This window comes from Danio rerio, chromosome 20 (genome assembly GCF_049306965.1).
Source record: "Danio rerio strain Tuebingen ecotype United States chromosome 20, GRCz12tu, whole genome shotgun sequence".
Lineage (NCBI taxonomy): Eukaryota > Metazoa > Chordata > Actinopteri > Cypriniformes > Danionidae > Danio > Danio rerio.
The window spans coordinates 17,658,610-17,677,221 of record NC_133195.1 but is presented as its reverse complement, the minus strand read 5'-3'; the positions used below and the strand labels follow the sequence as shown (position 1 = coordinate 17,677,221).

Genomic DNA, 18,612 nt, shown 5'->3' with positions numbered 1-18,612 from the left:
AGCCAAGTTAAGCCTTGAAATGTCACTTTAAGCTACTTTTAGGCAAACCTGTCACCGTTTATTTAATATCACAAATGTCAATAAACTTAATATTCCTCAAAACACTGAAAACATAATAACAGTTTGATTGTTAAATTAGATGTAGTTGAATGAAATATATGAATTGGGTTCACTAAGGCATATTACTGAACATAACTACAAAATCTTGACCAACCCCCACCCCCGTCAATGTATAATTTGCACCCTGCCCGTAGGCTATACAGAAGACTGAAAGTTTATAACAACATGTTCGTTACTTTTTTACTTTTTTCCTTATTAAAAAGTAATAATATATATAATAATATAAGGCTCTGCCTTAATTCTTCGTTTATCTCTGTTCCTCTCATTGTGTGCGGGATTTAATGTTGTCAGCAAATTTTTTTAAAGTTAATTAACTTAATTTAAAAAAGTAACTCACATTCCATTTTTTAAAAAAGTAACTCAGATATTGTTACTTAATTTTGAAAAGTAATGCGTTACTTTACTCGTTACTTAGAGAAGTAATATTATTATTTAACTCGCGTTACTTGTAATGCGTTACCCGCAACAATGCATGTAAAGCATATTAAAAGATTTTACTGAATGCACGATAGTATTTTCTCTCAGAAACATTGTAATGAGGGAGAAATAAGGCTGTTACACTTTTACATTGATTAAAACATAATTTCGTCTTAAATCTGGTCTCATAAAAAATTATCAAGCTTAATAATCAACAACTGCAAATAGCGTAACATTAAGTTAGTTTCTTATGCAGGAAAAAACCTCTTGTCTGTTTTGGTCGCGCCTCCGCAGCGAATGATCTAGGATCAGCTGACTGCACGGTAAGAGCTCTCGTCGAGATCTCGCGATGTTTCGCTCAATGCCCGCTTGACCCTGCCCTGTGTCTCGCGCAGCTCCGTATATAAAGGCGGAGGACTGGAGAAGACGGACGGCTGGGGAGCTGCAGCCCTGGGACTGTGAATAAGACCGTAAAGAGCTGTGTTTTTATTTCCCGAAACTTTAACCGTCAACTTTTTAAACGTTTTAGATGTTTCCGTGCTTTTTTTAATGCTTCTGGGGCTCCTTGCTTGATATTCGCGGTGTGTTTTTCCCCCTCACTGCGCTCATAATGGCGAGCTCGGCTAACTCGAACCAAGTGGTAAGGATCAGACAAACGGCACTCATTCTCGAAATCACACACGTGTCCAAGCATTGTAGATATATATATATATAGAGAGAGATACGCAGAACATTTTAACCAAACCCACATGTTTATTTCAACAATAAAGCGTTTAGACACACGTACACCTATCAGGTCTGCTCCAGTCGAGGGCTTTGTAGGGAAGTGTGTGAGTGTTTGCTGATTATATAGAGAAAGAAAACAACACAGTGGCTTGAATCCACAGCTTTAAGTATTACGTGCTAGAAATTGCATTTCTGTTGAGCTAACACGGACTTGCTGCTTTGTTGCCGTGTTTGACCATTCAGTCATCCGAGTATACGTCGATATTAGTTTGTTACTAAAGCACCCTTTGATCCCGACAAATGCATCTGAAATTGAGCCAAAACGGCTCGTTTTTGTATGTATATCAGGATATAAGTTTTGTCCTGCGTGTTAAAAACCTTCCTACATAATTTGAATCTTAATATTCATCCCCCCAAAAAATATATAAAACTGAATCCCTTGGTTATAAACCCTCATACGAGACGTTTTTCACGTTCACGGAAGCCTCCGCAGTGCAGGCGATGCTGTTTCATCATGGCTACCGTTGCCTCTGACCCTCCTTCTTTCCGTCGCTGGTTTTATACAGCCATAGCGACGCTCTAATATAGACTGCCCGGGATGGGAAGGTGCTTCTCGGCGCTACGTCACGGGCTGTGCATATAAACGCCAGACTGTGCTTTAAATAGTGAGCGGACCGGCCGCGCGGTACGGACAAGACGTGATGCGGGGAGCTGCTCTTCGCTTTTAGCGATACAACATTAACGATGGTGTTTATTAGACACAGAAGGACCTTTTTTACTCATATCGCGTCGACAGCTGCCGGAAGCGCATGCGTTTCAGGGTTGTTTTTCGGTTTCGTCGCACGCGTTTATCAGAGTTTTAAAGGGTGCTGCTATTTCTGTGCTCTCAAAACGGATGATTCGCGTTCCGACAGTCAGCAACCGCATTGGACATGTTAAAGAAGCCCATGTGTGTATTTATAGGGCTTCCAGCAGTCCAAATGCTGAACGGGACGTCGGACTCGTGTCCGCGGATGTCATTTGAACGATTCATTACAAAGAATCGCTACAAAAACACATCGGTGTTTTTGTTACGTAGTTACGTCATGCATTGTGTTGTTTGAATCCCTGACGTGCTTTAATTAGTACACTACTGTAACAAACTGTACAATAAAGACAAGTGTAGAATATATTTGTTTATTACCCCCTTTTTTGTATTTGTCAACCACCAAAAGTCTTTAGGCACACATTTGAGTAATAATGTATAGATACAAGTCGATATAGCTGTGTATATACACGGATATATAATTGCCTATATGGGGAAAAATGACTGAAGTTCGTATTTCTAAGTTTGCCTGGACTTCATTTTTAGTGATGTTTGAGTAATTTTATTCTTCTTCAGAAATGTCTTGACTTTTTAAAAAAGCAAAATAACAAAAGTATACCAGAGCAATTCCATGCAATGTCAACCTTGCCATGAAAAATGAAGCTACAACCAAAATAGGGAAACTGTTTCTACATTTTTGGTGTAAGCAAGAATATTACAGTACTAAAAAATAAAAAAAAATGTTTGTCTTTGTTTTCAAGGAGTTATTTGATTAAGCGCAGTTACACAAGTGCCAATTTCACATCTGTCCTATCCATAACGGAGATGTCACATCCATAATGAAGCTTTCCCTCATAAATGCTAAAACGTCGATTAAAATAAAATCAATCATGTTTATTCTATAGTGGGCCAGCTCTTATCCTTTTGATTACCATTATTTCTCTTGGGTTGTGCAGTTTAATTGACAGAATTTCTACAAAGTATGTTTGTACTGTAAACTCGCTAACTTTTTTTGGTCACATCCATAACACGTTTATTTTTCTCATTTAAAATATATACAATGTATACAGATAGATATTTTATCTGATCCAATAACTCTGTTTGGTAGTTTTGAAAAATATAAACAAATGTTATTAAATGTTAACATATACTTTCTTAATAAATTAAAGTTTTGGGTTTTTGCTGCTAATGTCACATCCATAATGCTGGAATTGATCGCCATTCTGTCAGATTCTTAATTTTATATCTTCTATTAATCATCTAAAAGCAACTTTACACATAGATTTTCAATTTTTATTAAAGGAAATCCTAAATTGTTTCAATATTTTGAACAGTTGTCCATTTTGGCTAAATAAATGTCTTAATGATGATAATGACATTTAAATGTTCATACATTTGAACCAAGTGTAAGGATGTAATTTCATTGTTTTTTTTAGCATTCCTCAAGCTGCCAAAGATCATTGTAAAATGCTACTTTTATGCTGAAATACTTATAATAAATGAATGAAGTAATGCTTAACATTCATAGGAACCATCATAAAGCAGTTCCAGCATTCTGGATGTGGCATTTGCAGTAGAAACATATAAATTCACATATGTTAACATTATATTGAAACATCTGTTTATATTTTTCAACAACTAACCACAGAGTTATAGTATGAGGAAAATATTAATCTGTGAAAATGTTTTGAGGAAAATAAACGTGCATTATGCATGTGACCAAAAAAGTTAGTGAGTTTACAGTATAAAACATACTATGTAGAAATTATGTGAATTAAATTGCACAACCCAAAAGAAACAATGCTTATCAAAAGGATAAGAGGTGGCTCTCTGTAGAACAAGCAAGATTGACTTTATTTTATTAAATAGTTTTGCATTCATGAGGGAAAAGCTTGGTTATGGATGTCTCATATATGAAATTACCACTCATGTGACTTTGTTAAATCAAATATAATTGTTTTAAAAACATCAACGACATTTGAGCATTTCTAAAGTACTCTAAAATACTTACTTAATGCTTACACAAAAAAATGTAGAAACAGTTTCAGTGTTTTGGTAAAAATTGCTCCAATTAATAATTGAGCTGATCATGAATAATCATAAAAGAACAGCAAATTGTCAAAATAGAGTGATTGATTTCTAATGTTTCATGTGACACTGGAGTAATGATGCTGGAAATTCAGTTTTGCATCACAGACAGGAATAAAGTGCATTTATAAATAACATTTAAATGTTTTTGTTTTTAATATCTCACAATAGTTGTTACATAATATATATAACACAACATTGTTATAATTTGATACAACCTTCATGGAAGTATTCACATTGTTTATAAATATGCATGTACTTGCTAATGGATATTTAGGAGTCAGAAATGTCAGAAATATGAACAAATCTATCATATTCTGATATACGGTATTTAGGGTTTCTGCAGGGCCTTAAAATGCCTCTCAAAATCCAAATTTTAGGCCTTAACAGTCTTGAATTTAGTGAAATATTTTGTTGTAGGTCTTAAATCTTTTAAACGGGTCTTAATTTTCCTTTGTTCATGTATACCTACCCAGTCTGGCCAAAACCCATACAATCACCAACAATCCATCTCAATAAAACTATAAACTTTGTATATAAAAAGGTCATTTTTAACTCTATCTTAACGATTTAAATATTTTCCTTACAATAACATTTGTTTAAAGGTTCTTCATCTATTTACTGCCGAGGACACCGACAGATTGTTGTCCATAGATTTAGTGTATTTTTTAATTTAAAGAAGGTTTATGTTGGGGAAAAATACAAGAGATTGTTTGTTTTTACACAATATTTAAAATATTTAGCTTAGAAAAAAAATAATACATTTGAATAGTTCATTATTGTGTTATTAAATGTACTGAATTATAGTTTTTTTTTTTTTTGAGAGGTCAAATAAAAAAACTTTTCCATCTGGGCCATTTAAAAATTTCCTTAGACTTTAGTGCTTTGAGTCTTAAAAAGTCTTACATTTAACTCTGTGAAACCAGCAGAAACCCTGAGTACTAAAAAGATGAAATCATACTATCAAGATCCATTCATAATATATTGTAGTTGTGTTAAAAGAAGTGATTGCATTATATCTTTCATTTTAGCCTAAACTGTATAGATCAGTGATGGAGGATGTCATTGCTGAAGTCCGAGAGCTGTTTCTGGACGAGGGAGTGGATGAACAAGTCCTGATGGAGCTCAAAACGGTAAAATGATTTAACTTTAGATGACGTTATCCTGCCTCTCAGAGAGATGTTTGATTTTCATATGGGTCTCTGAGCAGTTGTGGGAGAGTAAGCTGATGCAGTCCAAGGCGGTGGATGGTTTTCACACAGAGGAGCAGCAGGTTCTGCATGCTCAACAGCAGCAGGCTCAGGCTCAGCAGACACAGCAACAAACCCAACCGCAGCAAGTCCTCCTGCCTCCTGCACAGACCAGTGAGGCAGAAACACGACTTCAATAACAATGATCTTGATGGTGACGAATGAGTTATTAATGCAGATTTTACTCTATTCTCAGCTCCTCAGCAGCAGGTCATTGTTCAGGATGCTAAGATTATGCAGCACATGAGTGCGACGGGGATGGTAAGTCACGTTTTAATGCTTAGCTTGTTTATTGTTTGTGTTTTTTTTTACATTGAAGTCCTCCAGAGGTGGATTTTTAATCTGGAATCTGTTTTTAAAAGGGTAATGAATTGAGAATGGGCCCTTTTTCACATTTCCAGGTTTCTCAGTAGTGGAAATGCTCATAGTTTGGTGAACTCAGAGCGCAGTGAATGGAGAGTACAATATACCATTTTATTACAATACTGTTTGCTGAAATAACAAAAGAAAACCGCTGCGATAGTGTTAAGACCTTCAGAAAAAGGAAAAAAATAGTTTGAGACTGATAACAACAGCCAGAAGAGAGTACAACCCCGCCCCCATACACGCCTCGCACAGTTGGTAATTAGGGCTGTACGATTTAATAGAAATCATATCAAAATGGTGATTTGGACAAACATAATTTATTCCAATTAAATCCAATAACGCAGCCCGCCTCTTAAACTATTTCTCTAAGAGTTCAGAGTTCATATTCAAGTGCTTCAATGAGGAAAAAGGAGCTTCAGTTGGAAAAAGCTACCTCACTGTTCAATGAAGCATTGTTTGAGCAACTCCATATAATCTCACTAGCAGCCACAATTACTCACTATTCAGAAATCTGCAACTTTCATTAAAAAAATGGATTTGGCCCTTTAGTATCAGCTTTAATGGCAGCAGGAGAGCAGATGCGGAGGAGGGACGAGCCTTCCTGGAAAACTCGAACTGGAGACTACAAATTAGATTACTCTGCAGATTCCAGCAAGGATATTGTTCTCTCTCTCTCCACACCTCTCTCTCTTTCTCTGATCATTAATGTATGTGTGTGTCCTCAATGGATTCAATTCTGGTTTCAATCTCTGGTTTCTCTAGAGTGCAGCGGCCACGGCAGCAACTCTGGCTTTACCCACAGGTGTAGCACCATTTCAGCAACTCATCACCCCTCAGGGTAAAACATTTACACATTTACCAGAAAAAAAATAAAAAATTACCTTCATCTTACTTTAATTAAACCACATCGCCTAGCCCTTTTAACAGAACATTACAGGATGGCACAAGTTTCATTCCATATGTTTCATAATATAGAATGCTGTCTTCATATAGAATGCTGTCTATAGCTTTTGGTGCCAATCAGTACTGAAATTTAAAAAACAAATTTAGCTTATTGTAGTTTTTAAAGAGCTTATAAGTAGTGTTAAAAACATACGTGTGTATAAAACTTGGGTTGTTTGCTTGTTTAAGACAATATGCAAAATATGTGACTAAGAAAAAATTAATACATTTTTTTTGATGGGTAAAAATCTTTTGCAATAGACCAGCTGATCCATAAGTCTAAAATATCACCCATAATGGTCATATAAAGAATTAAAAGTCTTTTGGTGAAACCTGTTAAAACTCTGAGTTTGAATGTTAGCGGGAAATTGACGTCTTAATTTCACTACCAGTTGCTACTGAAATTCCAGTATCATGATAATATATGATTTAAGCTCAGCAATTACACTGGTAGTGCAATGTGTAAGTAACATGCCTGACTAAGGTTTTAGTCATGTTTGTTTCTTCAACTTGATGTTTAGGTCAAAGATATAGATGCTGAAGCCACAAAAAAAATATGAAAAGATGATTATTCTGCTTTTAACTACAATTCCAGCTTTCAAGCAAACATGACGAAAAATGGCTAACCATTTACTAACCCTTTACATATTCTAATCCAGTTTGAGTTATTTTTTTCTGTTGAACACACACAATTATATATAGAATGTTGGAAACCTGTAATCACTGACTTCCATAGTATTTTTGTTTTCCATACTATAGAAGTCAATGAATAGAGGTCTTCAACATTCTGTCCAACATGCCTTCCTTTTCCTTCCATCTTTAACTGCATGTTAACACTATAAATACAGATTTGTCCTAACAAAAGCATGTGTCTGGTGGCTTTACAGGTCAGATCCTGCAGGTGGTCAGAGCTGCCAATGGAGCTCAGTACATCATTCAGCCTCAGCAGCAGATGCTTTTACAGCAGCAGGTTCTGCCGCAGATGCAGCCTGGGGGTGTTCAGGCCCCCGTCATACAGCAGGTCTGTGCTTTATTCTGCACAAACACTACACTCACTTTCTCATCAATCTTTGACTTGCTCAACACAGGCTCCTTGGAAATGAAAGTTTTATCCTTCATTTTTGAGAAACCACAAAAATGTCCTCAAACATCCGTTTGATCAAAAATTCTTGGTGACAAGATCACTACAGGGCAGTAAGACTGCAAAAACTTTACTTCCTTTTCACCCTAATGGTATTTATGGACCGATTGTCAGTGAATAAAGGATTACTTGTATGCATTTTTTGCACACACCAAATAAATACCACAAAGCCACTTAATGTCTATGATTTTAATAATCAAAAATGTTTGCCTCGCCTGTTTAACTATATGTATAAAACTTTTCTGGTGTGGTCAGTTTGCTTGGAAACTCACTTTGTACAGTAGTGTATGCAAGGAGTTCTGTAAAGCACTGTTTCACAAAAAAGATTAGAGCGATGTAAAATCAAGGCAAACGGCACTTATTCTTACATTTACTTTTGACAAATAAAGGATTAAAGCAATGTAAAATCAAGGTAAACATCTCTTATTGCTCTGCTTTTGACAAATAAAAGATTAAAACAATGTAAAATTAAGGTAAGCATCACTTATTGTTATTACACTTTTGACAAAAAAATATTAAAGCAATGCAAAATCAAGGTAACCAGCACTTATTTTTATTACACTTTTGTAAAAGAATAAAGCAATGTAAAATCAAGGTAAACATCACTTATTGCTCTACTTTTGACAAATAAAAGATTAAAGTAATATAAAATCAAGATAAATAGCACTTATTTTTTCACCTTTGACAAAGATTAAAGCAATGTAAAATCAAGGTAAACAGCACTTATTGTTATTACACATGACAAATAAAGATTAAAGCAATGCAAAATCAAGGTAAACAGCACTTATTTTTATTACACTTTTGACAGAATAAAGCAATGTAAAATCAAGGTAAAACAGCACTTGTTGTTCTTACATTTACTTTTGAAACTATTATCTAGGATTAGGGAGGAGTTTAGGTTAGTGTTATTTAAGAAAGATGTTTAACTGAAATGTACAACAAAACGGGCCCTAATTAATGTCTATCTGATTCCCCAAAGTGTAGACAGCGCCCTCTAGTGTATTTGTCATCTGAAACGTGCAATGAAATGTATGCAGAGCAACAACGTTTGTTTGGCAGGAATGTAGGCTAAGGCACATATTTCTAATGAGCCTGTGCTGTACTCACTTCTAGTTCAGTCACTGGAGGCTGCAGGGTTTACTGTGACAGCATGTGACCAGTGGGGTTTTGTTTCCCCGTGTCAGCAGTGGTCTTTAGCTAGCCAATGTTATATGCCTGTCAGCTCTCTTAGTCGGTTTGAAAAAGGAAATAACAGAAATAATAGTGAATGCTTCGCAGGAGGAGAACCGATGTAGAGAAGAGACAACTAGTCTTACTTTGTTTAATAAAGATCTGATACACTATTCACTATTGATACAACATTCTAATAAATTTTTTATAAATTCTAACAATAAACTGTTAGTTAATAAAAAGCAATGTTTTCTAGTCATTTTTAAATATTAATAAATAAATTAGGAATTTACTCATGACAACTATATTTACCTTCGACCCACTAGCCCAGAGGTGTCAAACTCAATTCCTGGAAGGCCGAAGCCCTGCACAGTTTAGTTCCAACCCTGTTACAACACGCTTACCTGTAGGTTTCAAACAAGCCTGAAGGACTCAATTAGTTTGATCAGGTGTGTTTAATTAGGGTTGGAACTAAACTGTGCAGAGCTGCGGCCCTTTTGGAACTGAGTTTGACACCTGTGCACTAGCCTCACTCAAATTAGCCTTTTTTGCCCTACATTAGAAAAAGGTTTGGGCACCCTTGCTTTAGACGATGACAATTAGTCAATAACAAATGCTTTTATTTGTTATGCTTGAAACTTGGGGGTTTTTCCACCAAATATGATAGCAAAATATGTTGTTTAAAAATGATTAATGTATATAACTTCTGAAAACACTGCATGTTTTATTTATTAGGGTGGGGTATGCAGTAAAGAACATTATTTTAAATCTGTACGAAATGCCATCAGTAGTTTAAAGAATTAAAAAAGAAATACTCCATATTTAAACAAAACTTAAAGCTATATTTTTACCAAAATGTAAATGATCAATTTATTCACCCTCTGCTTGTTCATGAGCTTCTTTCTTCTGTTAAAACACAAAAGAAGATATTTTGAAGAATGCTGAAAACCTGTAACCATCGACTTCAATAGAATGTTTTTCCTACTATGGAAGTCAGTTTTTCATCATTCTTCAAAATATCAGCCGAAACTCAAAGGTTTGGAACCACTTGTGTATTAGTAAATATTGAGCAAAGTTACATTTTTGAGTGAACTGTCCGTTTAAAGGCATAAATCAGAGAAACAAAGTATTTCAAGTGGTCTTTTAGTTTAAATGATTAGACTTGTTCTCCTACACCTCGGTTTATGAGAACAGGAGTGTATTAAGTGTCTCTCTCTCTGTGTATTGATGCAGGTGTTGACTCCTCTTCAAGGAGGTCTTCCTCAGCAAACCGGAGTCATCATCCAGCCGCAGCAGATCGTCCTCACGGGGAATAAAGTACCGCAGAACACTCAGGTCAGCACAAGCTCTCACCTTAAACTAAAATCTCTGTGATGTCTGTGAAATTGATGTCTCACAAATACATTTCATTGAACATGTACACAGGCATCACCTATATCCTATATAACTGCGGTTTAGATATATAATAATTAACAGGTTTATAATATAATAAGTTTCACTGTTAAAAGCTTTTAGTTACTAATCAATTAGTGATTAGTAACTTATAAGGTAACTAATAACCTTTATTTTTCTGACTGTAATGCAGTAATGTACACCTTTTGCGAAGCTGCTTTGAAAAAATATTATTGTGAATGTCGCTATACAAATCAACTTCAATTTGAATTGAATCGTGTGTGCTTGTTTAGGTCATGCAGGCGGCAGCGATGGCAGTGCAGTCGGGACCGGGAGATGCACAGGTGCAAACTCAACCACAAGCGCAGCAGCAACAACAACAACAGCAGCAGCAGGCCTCGCAACAACCTCCTATGATGCTCCAGGTAGACGGCGCAGGAGACACGTCCTCAGAGGAGGATGAAGAGGAGGAGGACGAGTATGATGAAGATGAGGATGAAGACAAGGAGAAAGACGGCGGAGAGGACGGCCAAGTGGAGGAGGTGTGAATAGCCGCATTTCCACTATCGGGCCAGTGCGAGCCAGGGCTTTAATCGGGCCGGGGCGGGCCAATAGCCCGCGAGGTTGAGAAATGAGGCCGAAATCATGTCGCGTTTCCACTGACGGGCTAATAGCTCACAGCGCGTCACGCAAACACCGCCCACAGAACGTCCCCGAATCAAACGTCACACAACCCGCCCACTTCAGATAAAGCACACAATAGAATCATCACGAAACGAAACCATTAAAATGAAGACAACCGAAACAAACAAATGACACGTTACTGCACAGCAGTACATGAAATGTCTATACGCACAGACCTGTGTATTTCCATTCATTACATTTGTTTACTCGCCGACCGACTGGCATTGTGCATCGACTGCTCTCGCCGAACGCAGGGACCCATCACAGAGAGCGCACACATCCATAATATAAAGCCACAGAAATTCTCCTTTATAGCTCGATATTGCATGTATTTTATAACATCCTCGTTTTTATAGAAGTCGTGTTAAGTGTTTCAGCATAAGAGCGAGTAGCCTTAAAAAATATAGCCATATTTGTTGCGCTCGGCAGCTATTCACTAAAGCTCTTCATTTAAAGTTTCATTTATAAATTTAAGCACGTCATATAAAAACATAAACAGCTGTTTGAGGATATAGAACACATTTTGTGTTTGGACTTTCCCCCATATGCGTTTAAAGCAGCGAGCGCTGCGCACGACTGGGTGACAGAAAAAAAAGGTATAGGCTACTGCTTTCACTCACCCAAATAAAGCTCTGTTTGCGCGATTTGATTAATATCATTGTATCCAAATACTTTATAAATAATATTTCAAACCTTCTCCGGTGTTAATTGTTCTTATAAAATATCGAAAATCTTTTTTTTTTCAGACAGGTCTTTGTAAAATAAAAGTTATAGGCTATATATGTGGCTTTAAAACGGTTCGATTTATGTATTGTATATAGGCTACCTACATATAGCTAGCTTTTGTTTATTTTATATTGGTTTATTTATTTAATGTGATTTCATATTTATCCGATATTTGTAATTCTTTAAATTATATTTCATTAAAGCTTAGGCTATTTTATCACGATATGACACTATATTGTTTAAAGTCTACGAAAGTGGGCACGTATTTTCTTAAGTTTTCCTTATGTTGTATATATATTGTGTATTATCACCAAAATAAATAAAGAAAAAAGCCGCTCGCGGCATAACAGAGCTGTGAAGGAGCGCTTTAGCCCGGTCTCACACACACATACAGGCATTAAACGCGCACAAACAAACATTTTAAATTTGACAAAAACTCTCGAAAACATTTATTGTCTGCTGTGTCTTTAATATGGTGTAATGATTATTATGCGGTATTGAAACATAAAGGAGGACGCAGCAAAAAACGTCACTATAAATTAAAACTACTTTATTATTTTATGCAGCAGCCTTACGTTTAAAAGGGAAACATAAGGGTTATCATACGCAAAATGACCCCAGACTATAAGGCTAGATGTTTTCTTTTCCTTATTTCTTTGGCGCATGTACTCATGTGCGATCACAAAACTGCCTGCCTCTCCTTTCACTCCGCCCCGAAGCCCCAGCTGGCCCTCCTTGGCCCAAAGTATTCGGCGGGCCGAAAAAGGCCGGCCGCTGGCCCCAAGAAAGCCCCGCTGTGGCCCGATTAGGCCCCGGAAGTGACAGTGGAAACGCCACTGGCCTTGGCTCGCCCTGGCTCGCTCGCTTTAGGCGCGATAGTGGAAACGCGGCTAATGAAGGCTTAGTAAATCTGCTTTTAGATGCCTTTTAGGCTGCATTTACACTGCATGGTTTAAGTGACCTAGTTGCGATTTTTATTTTTATTTTTTCTCTTTCTCCCATGGGGCACAGATCAGATTTGGCCCATGTACACGTAAGCAAGACATAATCACATGGATTCTGATTTACTTAAATCAGATTCAGGCCTCTTCCATATGTGGAAATTTATCCAATATGAATCGGAGACCCGTTGGATTTTCACTTGTCAATGCGATCGGTGCATCATTAATAGCCACAGTGAATGAGGTTATCTCTGGTGCTCTTATTTCAGAACAGACTTCAGCAAAGAGAGAGCACAGGCGCAACATCCGCCACATAAATGATATATAAAAACTACTGCAAACATCACATGCATAAATTATGACATGGACATTACATTAAAATGCCAAATGATTTTAAAAAAAAAAGCCTAGGTTAAAAGAAAATGGCCAAATTAGAACTTTAGATTTTAGATTTTAACAAATTGACAAAAATAATTAAAGGAAAAAAATATATACCCCGCGAACAGATCAAATAAAGGAATGGAGAAAGGGGTGCTCTTTCATTATCAGCTGTCAGTCAGTGCTCGTTTTTTTTTTTCCTTTCCTCCTGGTCATTGCGTCTTGTCATTGTGTACAGTGTAAATGCAGACAATCGAATACGAATCCCTTTTTTAAAAGATGACTTAAGCGGGTCCATCAAAAAAATCGGAGAGGTCACAAAATCGGAATTAACCAAGATCTGCAGTGTAAATGCAGCCTTAGTGTGCAATGTGTGAAGTTAAAGATCCCCTATTTTGCATCACTAAAGGTCACATTTTGGATTTGGGGTCTCCAACTACAGGCTGATATGCGTGCAAGGTCAAAAAACACTTTCATTGTCTTATAATATGCATTTATTTTTTACCTAATAATCCCAGCGACTCCCATATGAATCGTTCAGCAATTCATTTGTTTCCAAACCCCTCCTTAGCGCGAAGCTAATCTGCGGTGATTGACCCGATGACCCAGTCTGTTGCGTTTGGTCAACTGCGTTCAACACGAGACAGAGAGAAAAGAGGGCTCATTCAAACCTAAATAATAACGCAAGATATGTCGCTCTCTTTAAAGAGCCTTTAACAACTTGTAAAAACACACAAAAACGATACATTTCGCTTTTCTTTTCTAATGGTATGATGCACGTAAATCTTTCAATTTTACATGGCGTCTAAAAATTGTGACAATAGAAAAGTAGTACGTTGGACAGGAAAAACGCAATCTGTGAGAACGGCCCCTAGGTCAGATGCTAATAAATCTAGTGTAAAGAAAACGCAAAACCTTTCTAAGACCATTCAAGCAGTAGTGCTCTGTTCTCTTCAAGGCAAAAAAGTGGCAAATTATGTTTATCCCGTACACTGCACAGAGTATCTAGTCGACCTTATCAGATTTTATTTCAGGAAACCCATGGCGTAGCCACATAACACTACATAACAAATTTCCCTCAACTAATCTAAAACTGAGACGTTCAGACTGCTGGTATACAGCAATTCTTAAATAATTAAAATGTATTTATTTTTTTGAAATACCAAAAATGTACATAACTAAAATTAAGTATAAGGTTAACCGAATAAAAGGACAATGCAAAGATAAAAACATTCAGAATTCTTTATTAAACCATATTGCAATATTACTGTGATGCTGAAGTAACACAATTGCTGGGCACAGAGCCTCTGGATCTAAACCTGAACTCATCTGGTTTAGTCCAGTCATAATTTGTCTTTAAATAATCTGTCTTTATTTCAGGAGCCGTTAAACAGTGGTGATGATGTCAGTGATGAGGAAGATCAGGAGCTCTTCGACACAGAGAACGTAGTGGTTTGCCAGTATGACAAAGTGAGTGTTTGCTTATCACATATCTTTAATCTGTTTTGATAGCTTGCACACATTTATATTCTTACATTAATTAATTTAAGTGCAAAAACTATTAGAAAATCTATCAAATATTTGGCATATATGTTTATATAGAAATTATAACCCTAAGTCCTTAAAGCAGGGGTGTCAAACTCATTTTAGATCAGTTTTCAAGTGTGCCGGACCCCTGGGGGGGGCCTCCTTTTACAAATAGTACATTTTCATACGACTGAACTTATACAGAACTAAACTTACAAAATGTGAAATAGTTACATTTCCTCGTAAGATCAGCTCTGTGCAGGGCTTCCCACAGGTTTAAAATATACTTGCAGTGGTAGCCTGATTGGAAAAAACCCTTTTCCCCACAGCACATAAATGGTCAACATCATGTGACAAACAAAAAATAATGTGCTTTTTACCTTGATTTTTATTTAGAATGACACTGTCATACACCTTTTCTTTTCAGTGGGTTAAAGTTATTAAATTAATAAAACATGCAGCAAATGAGAAATTAATTTAAATAAATAAAATAGACATTATTGCAAAAAATTATAATAACTACTAGAATAAAAAGTGTAGATTATTTAAATAAGGCAAATTACTTGATTAACCATTTCTAGTGGTGTACAAATATTTTGCAGCCATTATAGATGGCATTTTGTTCTCTCCGAGTATAAAGTTTATCTGAGACATTTATTATGTGAATAATCATTTAATGTTTCTCTCGCGGCTGTGCGCGCACATTCATTCAGCTGCGAAATGGTAATGCAAAAACGCATACAAATAATGACAACTTTAAAATGCGAAAGTAAAACCTGAATCCTGGACATTTTACGAGACTTAAACTATGGTCGGATGCATTTTGACGGAAAAGGCGCGTCTCAGTGGGTCTGCTGAGCATGTGAGTTTCTGTGTAAGTGACAGATTGCGCACACAGAAAACCAGCATTAGGAAACGTGCAGAGCAGGGGAAGATTTTCCATTTTCAGGACCTGTTTAACATGTTTTAAATCTCTTTGACTTTCATTTTTCTGTTAAAAACAGAGGATCGTTTAAAAAAAGCTGGAAACCTGTAACCCTTGATTTCTATGTTTTTTTTTTTTTTATGGTCAATGGTTATAGGTTTTCAGCTTTCTTCAATGTCATCTTTTGTGTTCAACACAAGAAACTCGAAAGGTGTAGAGCCACTTTAAAGTGAGTTAAGTTTTTTTTTTTTTTTTTTTGAGTGAATTATCGCTGTCAACACTATGGCATATTACATTATTGAAAATGTTCAATTGACAAACTTTTGGATTGCATGATTTTATTAGCAAGATTAGTCATTGCACAGTGAAAAGTCTTTTTGCCCTTTTCTGTAAATATTGACAAATTTCTGATCCTCCGATTGTCAAATATGAGATAGAATGGTGCTGCTGTTGTTGCTAGAAAGGATACTGCTGCGATCGGACGTTAACGAGAAGTATTTATATTTATTAAATTCCGCATTGAGTGCAGTTTATTAGCTAGATGGGATACAGCTGAGTATACTCATCAATATAGCGTAATCTAATACAATTGTATTTTATTAGATTATGCTATATTGAGTATCCTCTGCTGTATCCCATCTAGACTTCACCATGCTGCAGGAGAGGGTGAAGTCTAGATGGGATTCAGCTGTGTAAACTTGTTTCAATATAGCTTAATTTTGACACTGTACAACAAATACTATTTTACATTAACTTTACAAACTTTGAGGTTTGGGTCTAGGGTTGAGAGGGGTAGACGCTAATAAAATACAATTAATACATTGTGTGATTTGATAAATAATATTAACACTTCTCGTTAACTTCCGATCGCTGCTGGATTTGTCATGTTTATTAATAATTTTCTGCCAAGAAAATATTCTAGTAATGTAAACAGTTTGTATCTTAGGTGAATAAAGCACATCGTCCAGTTATATTGAAATATAATTATTATTGCCGTCTTCATAGACATCCACGTCTATTTTACAAACTTTACTTGGTTTGTTTTGCTTGTAATTATGTGTATTTGAATGTCTGAAACCTAAAAGAAATGTTATTTGTTTGAAAGCACAGGTAAATTGTGATTTATAATTAGTGCTGCGCTCCTTTTCCAGTGCTATAGCACCCGCCATCAGATTTAAATTTTAGCAGTCACACCGGTGTGATCATACGCATGAAAGGGTTGAAATCACTGTCCAAAAGTCCCTGAAATTTATTTTTGTTTTTCTTAATCTATGCTTCAGATTCACAGAAGTAAGAACAAGTGGAAATTTCACCTGAAGGATGGCATCATGAATCTGAACGGACGGGATTTTGTGTTCTCCAAAGCCATCGGAGACGCCGAGTGGTAAAAAGCGGGAAAGACAAGAGAACAAAAAACCCAAAAACTGCCTACTTTTTAAGGCAAGACACATCGAGACCTGAAACTGTACATTTCAGGAGATTCCCCACTTGGGGTGCTGAAGAGTAACGTCCCAATGCTACTGTGCTGTTTGAGTGATTTCTGCACACAAATAACTTGTGCCATCCATGAGATTTCTTTTTCTTTTCCCCTTCTTTTTTAAAAAGACTACTCTTTTACCTGTAAAAAAAAAAAAAAAACTCAGTCCATAATATCTCCTTTCCAAAAACATCTACGCCCCCTCAGATGAAAATGTTAGGCGCAGGGAGCCGATTTTAGCGTCAGACGCCATCTTAAGTAAACAGATTTGTCAACAGCCTTTTCACAGCAATCGTACGTGTTTGGTGATTTCCGTAAATCTGAATCCTGTGTAAAGCGAATCACTATTGGTCGCCTCATACAAACACTAAAACAATCCAGCAAGAGCTGCGTTCCAACAATTCCCATTAATAGATGCCATGTTTTTAGACCTTTGTATGTTCAGCAAAAGAGATACCAATGAAAGCAGGCAAGTTGAGCGCAAGTTGTCGATCTCACAAAGCTGTTTGCGTGTTTATGTCTGTCATGGGTTTTTCTAACTCTGCTCTGTCAGTCTGATGCATGTTTTTGGGAGTTGATGCATCACAGGGTGCTTTGGTGTGTTTTGTGTGCAATCTTCTGCGTTTGGTGTCTATGAAGTGCTCCATCAGGCCGCCCTTCCTACTTTCCTCCCAGTCAGGCTTATTTTACGCATTTCTAGTCGTTCGTATTTATTCCCGAAGCTCAGGCAGCGTTCATATTTCGGGGGGGAAAAGACACCGAACTGTGCTCTTAATGAAAGAAGTGCTCCTTTTTGGCCCTGAGGAGGATTTCCGCATGTGGTTCTGTGCATTGTGGAGTTACCCTAGGGTTTGTTTTAGTCCCTCCGTACTTGTTTTATCTTGCGTAGTCTGACTTTTTAAAGCCGTGCCCTCATACAGTTTGAAATTCGTAATGTTCTGTGTCTGAGGAAAATGCTTCAAGAATGTTCTACGACATGGTTTGGGGCTTTGTTCGTTTGGTGTAATTCATTGCTCCTTGTTTGTGCCTTTCAGATTTATTTTAGATATCAGGTCTTTTGTCTAAAGGGGAGAGAGAGCCTTTAACAAATCCTAAAAAAACTGTACATTTCGCTTTGCTTTTCTAATGGCAAGTACTTCAGAGCTACTGTCTGGGTCACATGAGAGACGATGGCGTGTGTTCATATACTGTTTTACCAATCAAACTGATTCTCGTCTACTTTGAAGGTTGTGTTCATGTAAGTAGAGATCGTTAGCATTTTTTTGTTGAATCTAGTTTTATTTTTATTTTGCCTTTGCTGAACTTTATTAAAGCACTATTAAAATTGACTCTCTTCATTTTTGAGGTTCATCTTGCGACTCATCTTGAATGTTGCCTTGAGGTTTTGTATGCTTTGTTTTTCTTTAGTTGTGTGTTGGTAGTGGACCTGACTGAAGAACCACTATGAATGATTCTTCGTTACATTGATTTTTATTTCATCCAAAGGACTTTGTTTAACCCATGAGGTTTATTGAAAATAATAGCCCAAGAGAGGTTT

The 18,612-nt window shown here is 36.5% G+C and overlaps 1 protein-coding gene across 1 annotated transcript; it reads left to right on the top strand.

Annotated features, from left to right (window-relative positions):
- The first annotated feature begins 967 nt into the window (after positions 1-967).
- Positions 968-18,403, top strand: gtf2a1 (general transcription factor IIA, 1). The gene is given in 10 exon segments (NM_212657.1): positions 968-1,177; positions 5,188-5,289; positions 5,367-5,520; positions 5,603-5,667; positions 6,535-6,610; positions 7,602-7,735; positions 10,259-10,360; positions 10,711-10,959; positions 14,527-14,616; positions 16,879-18,403. Coding segments are annotated over 10 exon segments (1,110 nt in total). The 5' UTR covers positions 968-1,147; the 3' UTR covers positions 16,987-18,403.
- Positions 18,404-18,612: the final 209 nt, after the last annotated feature.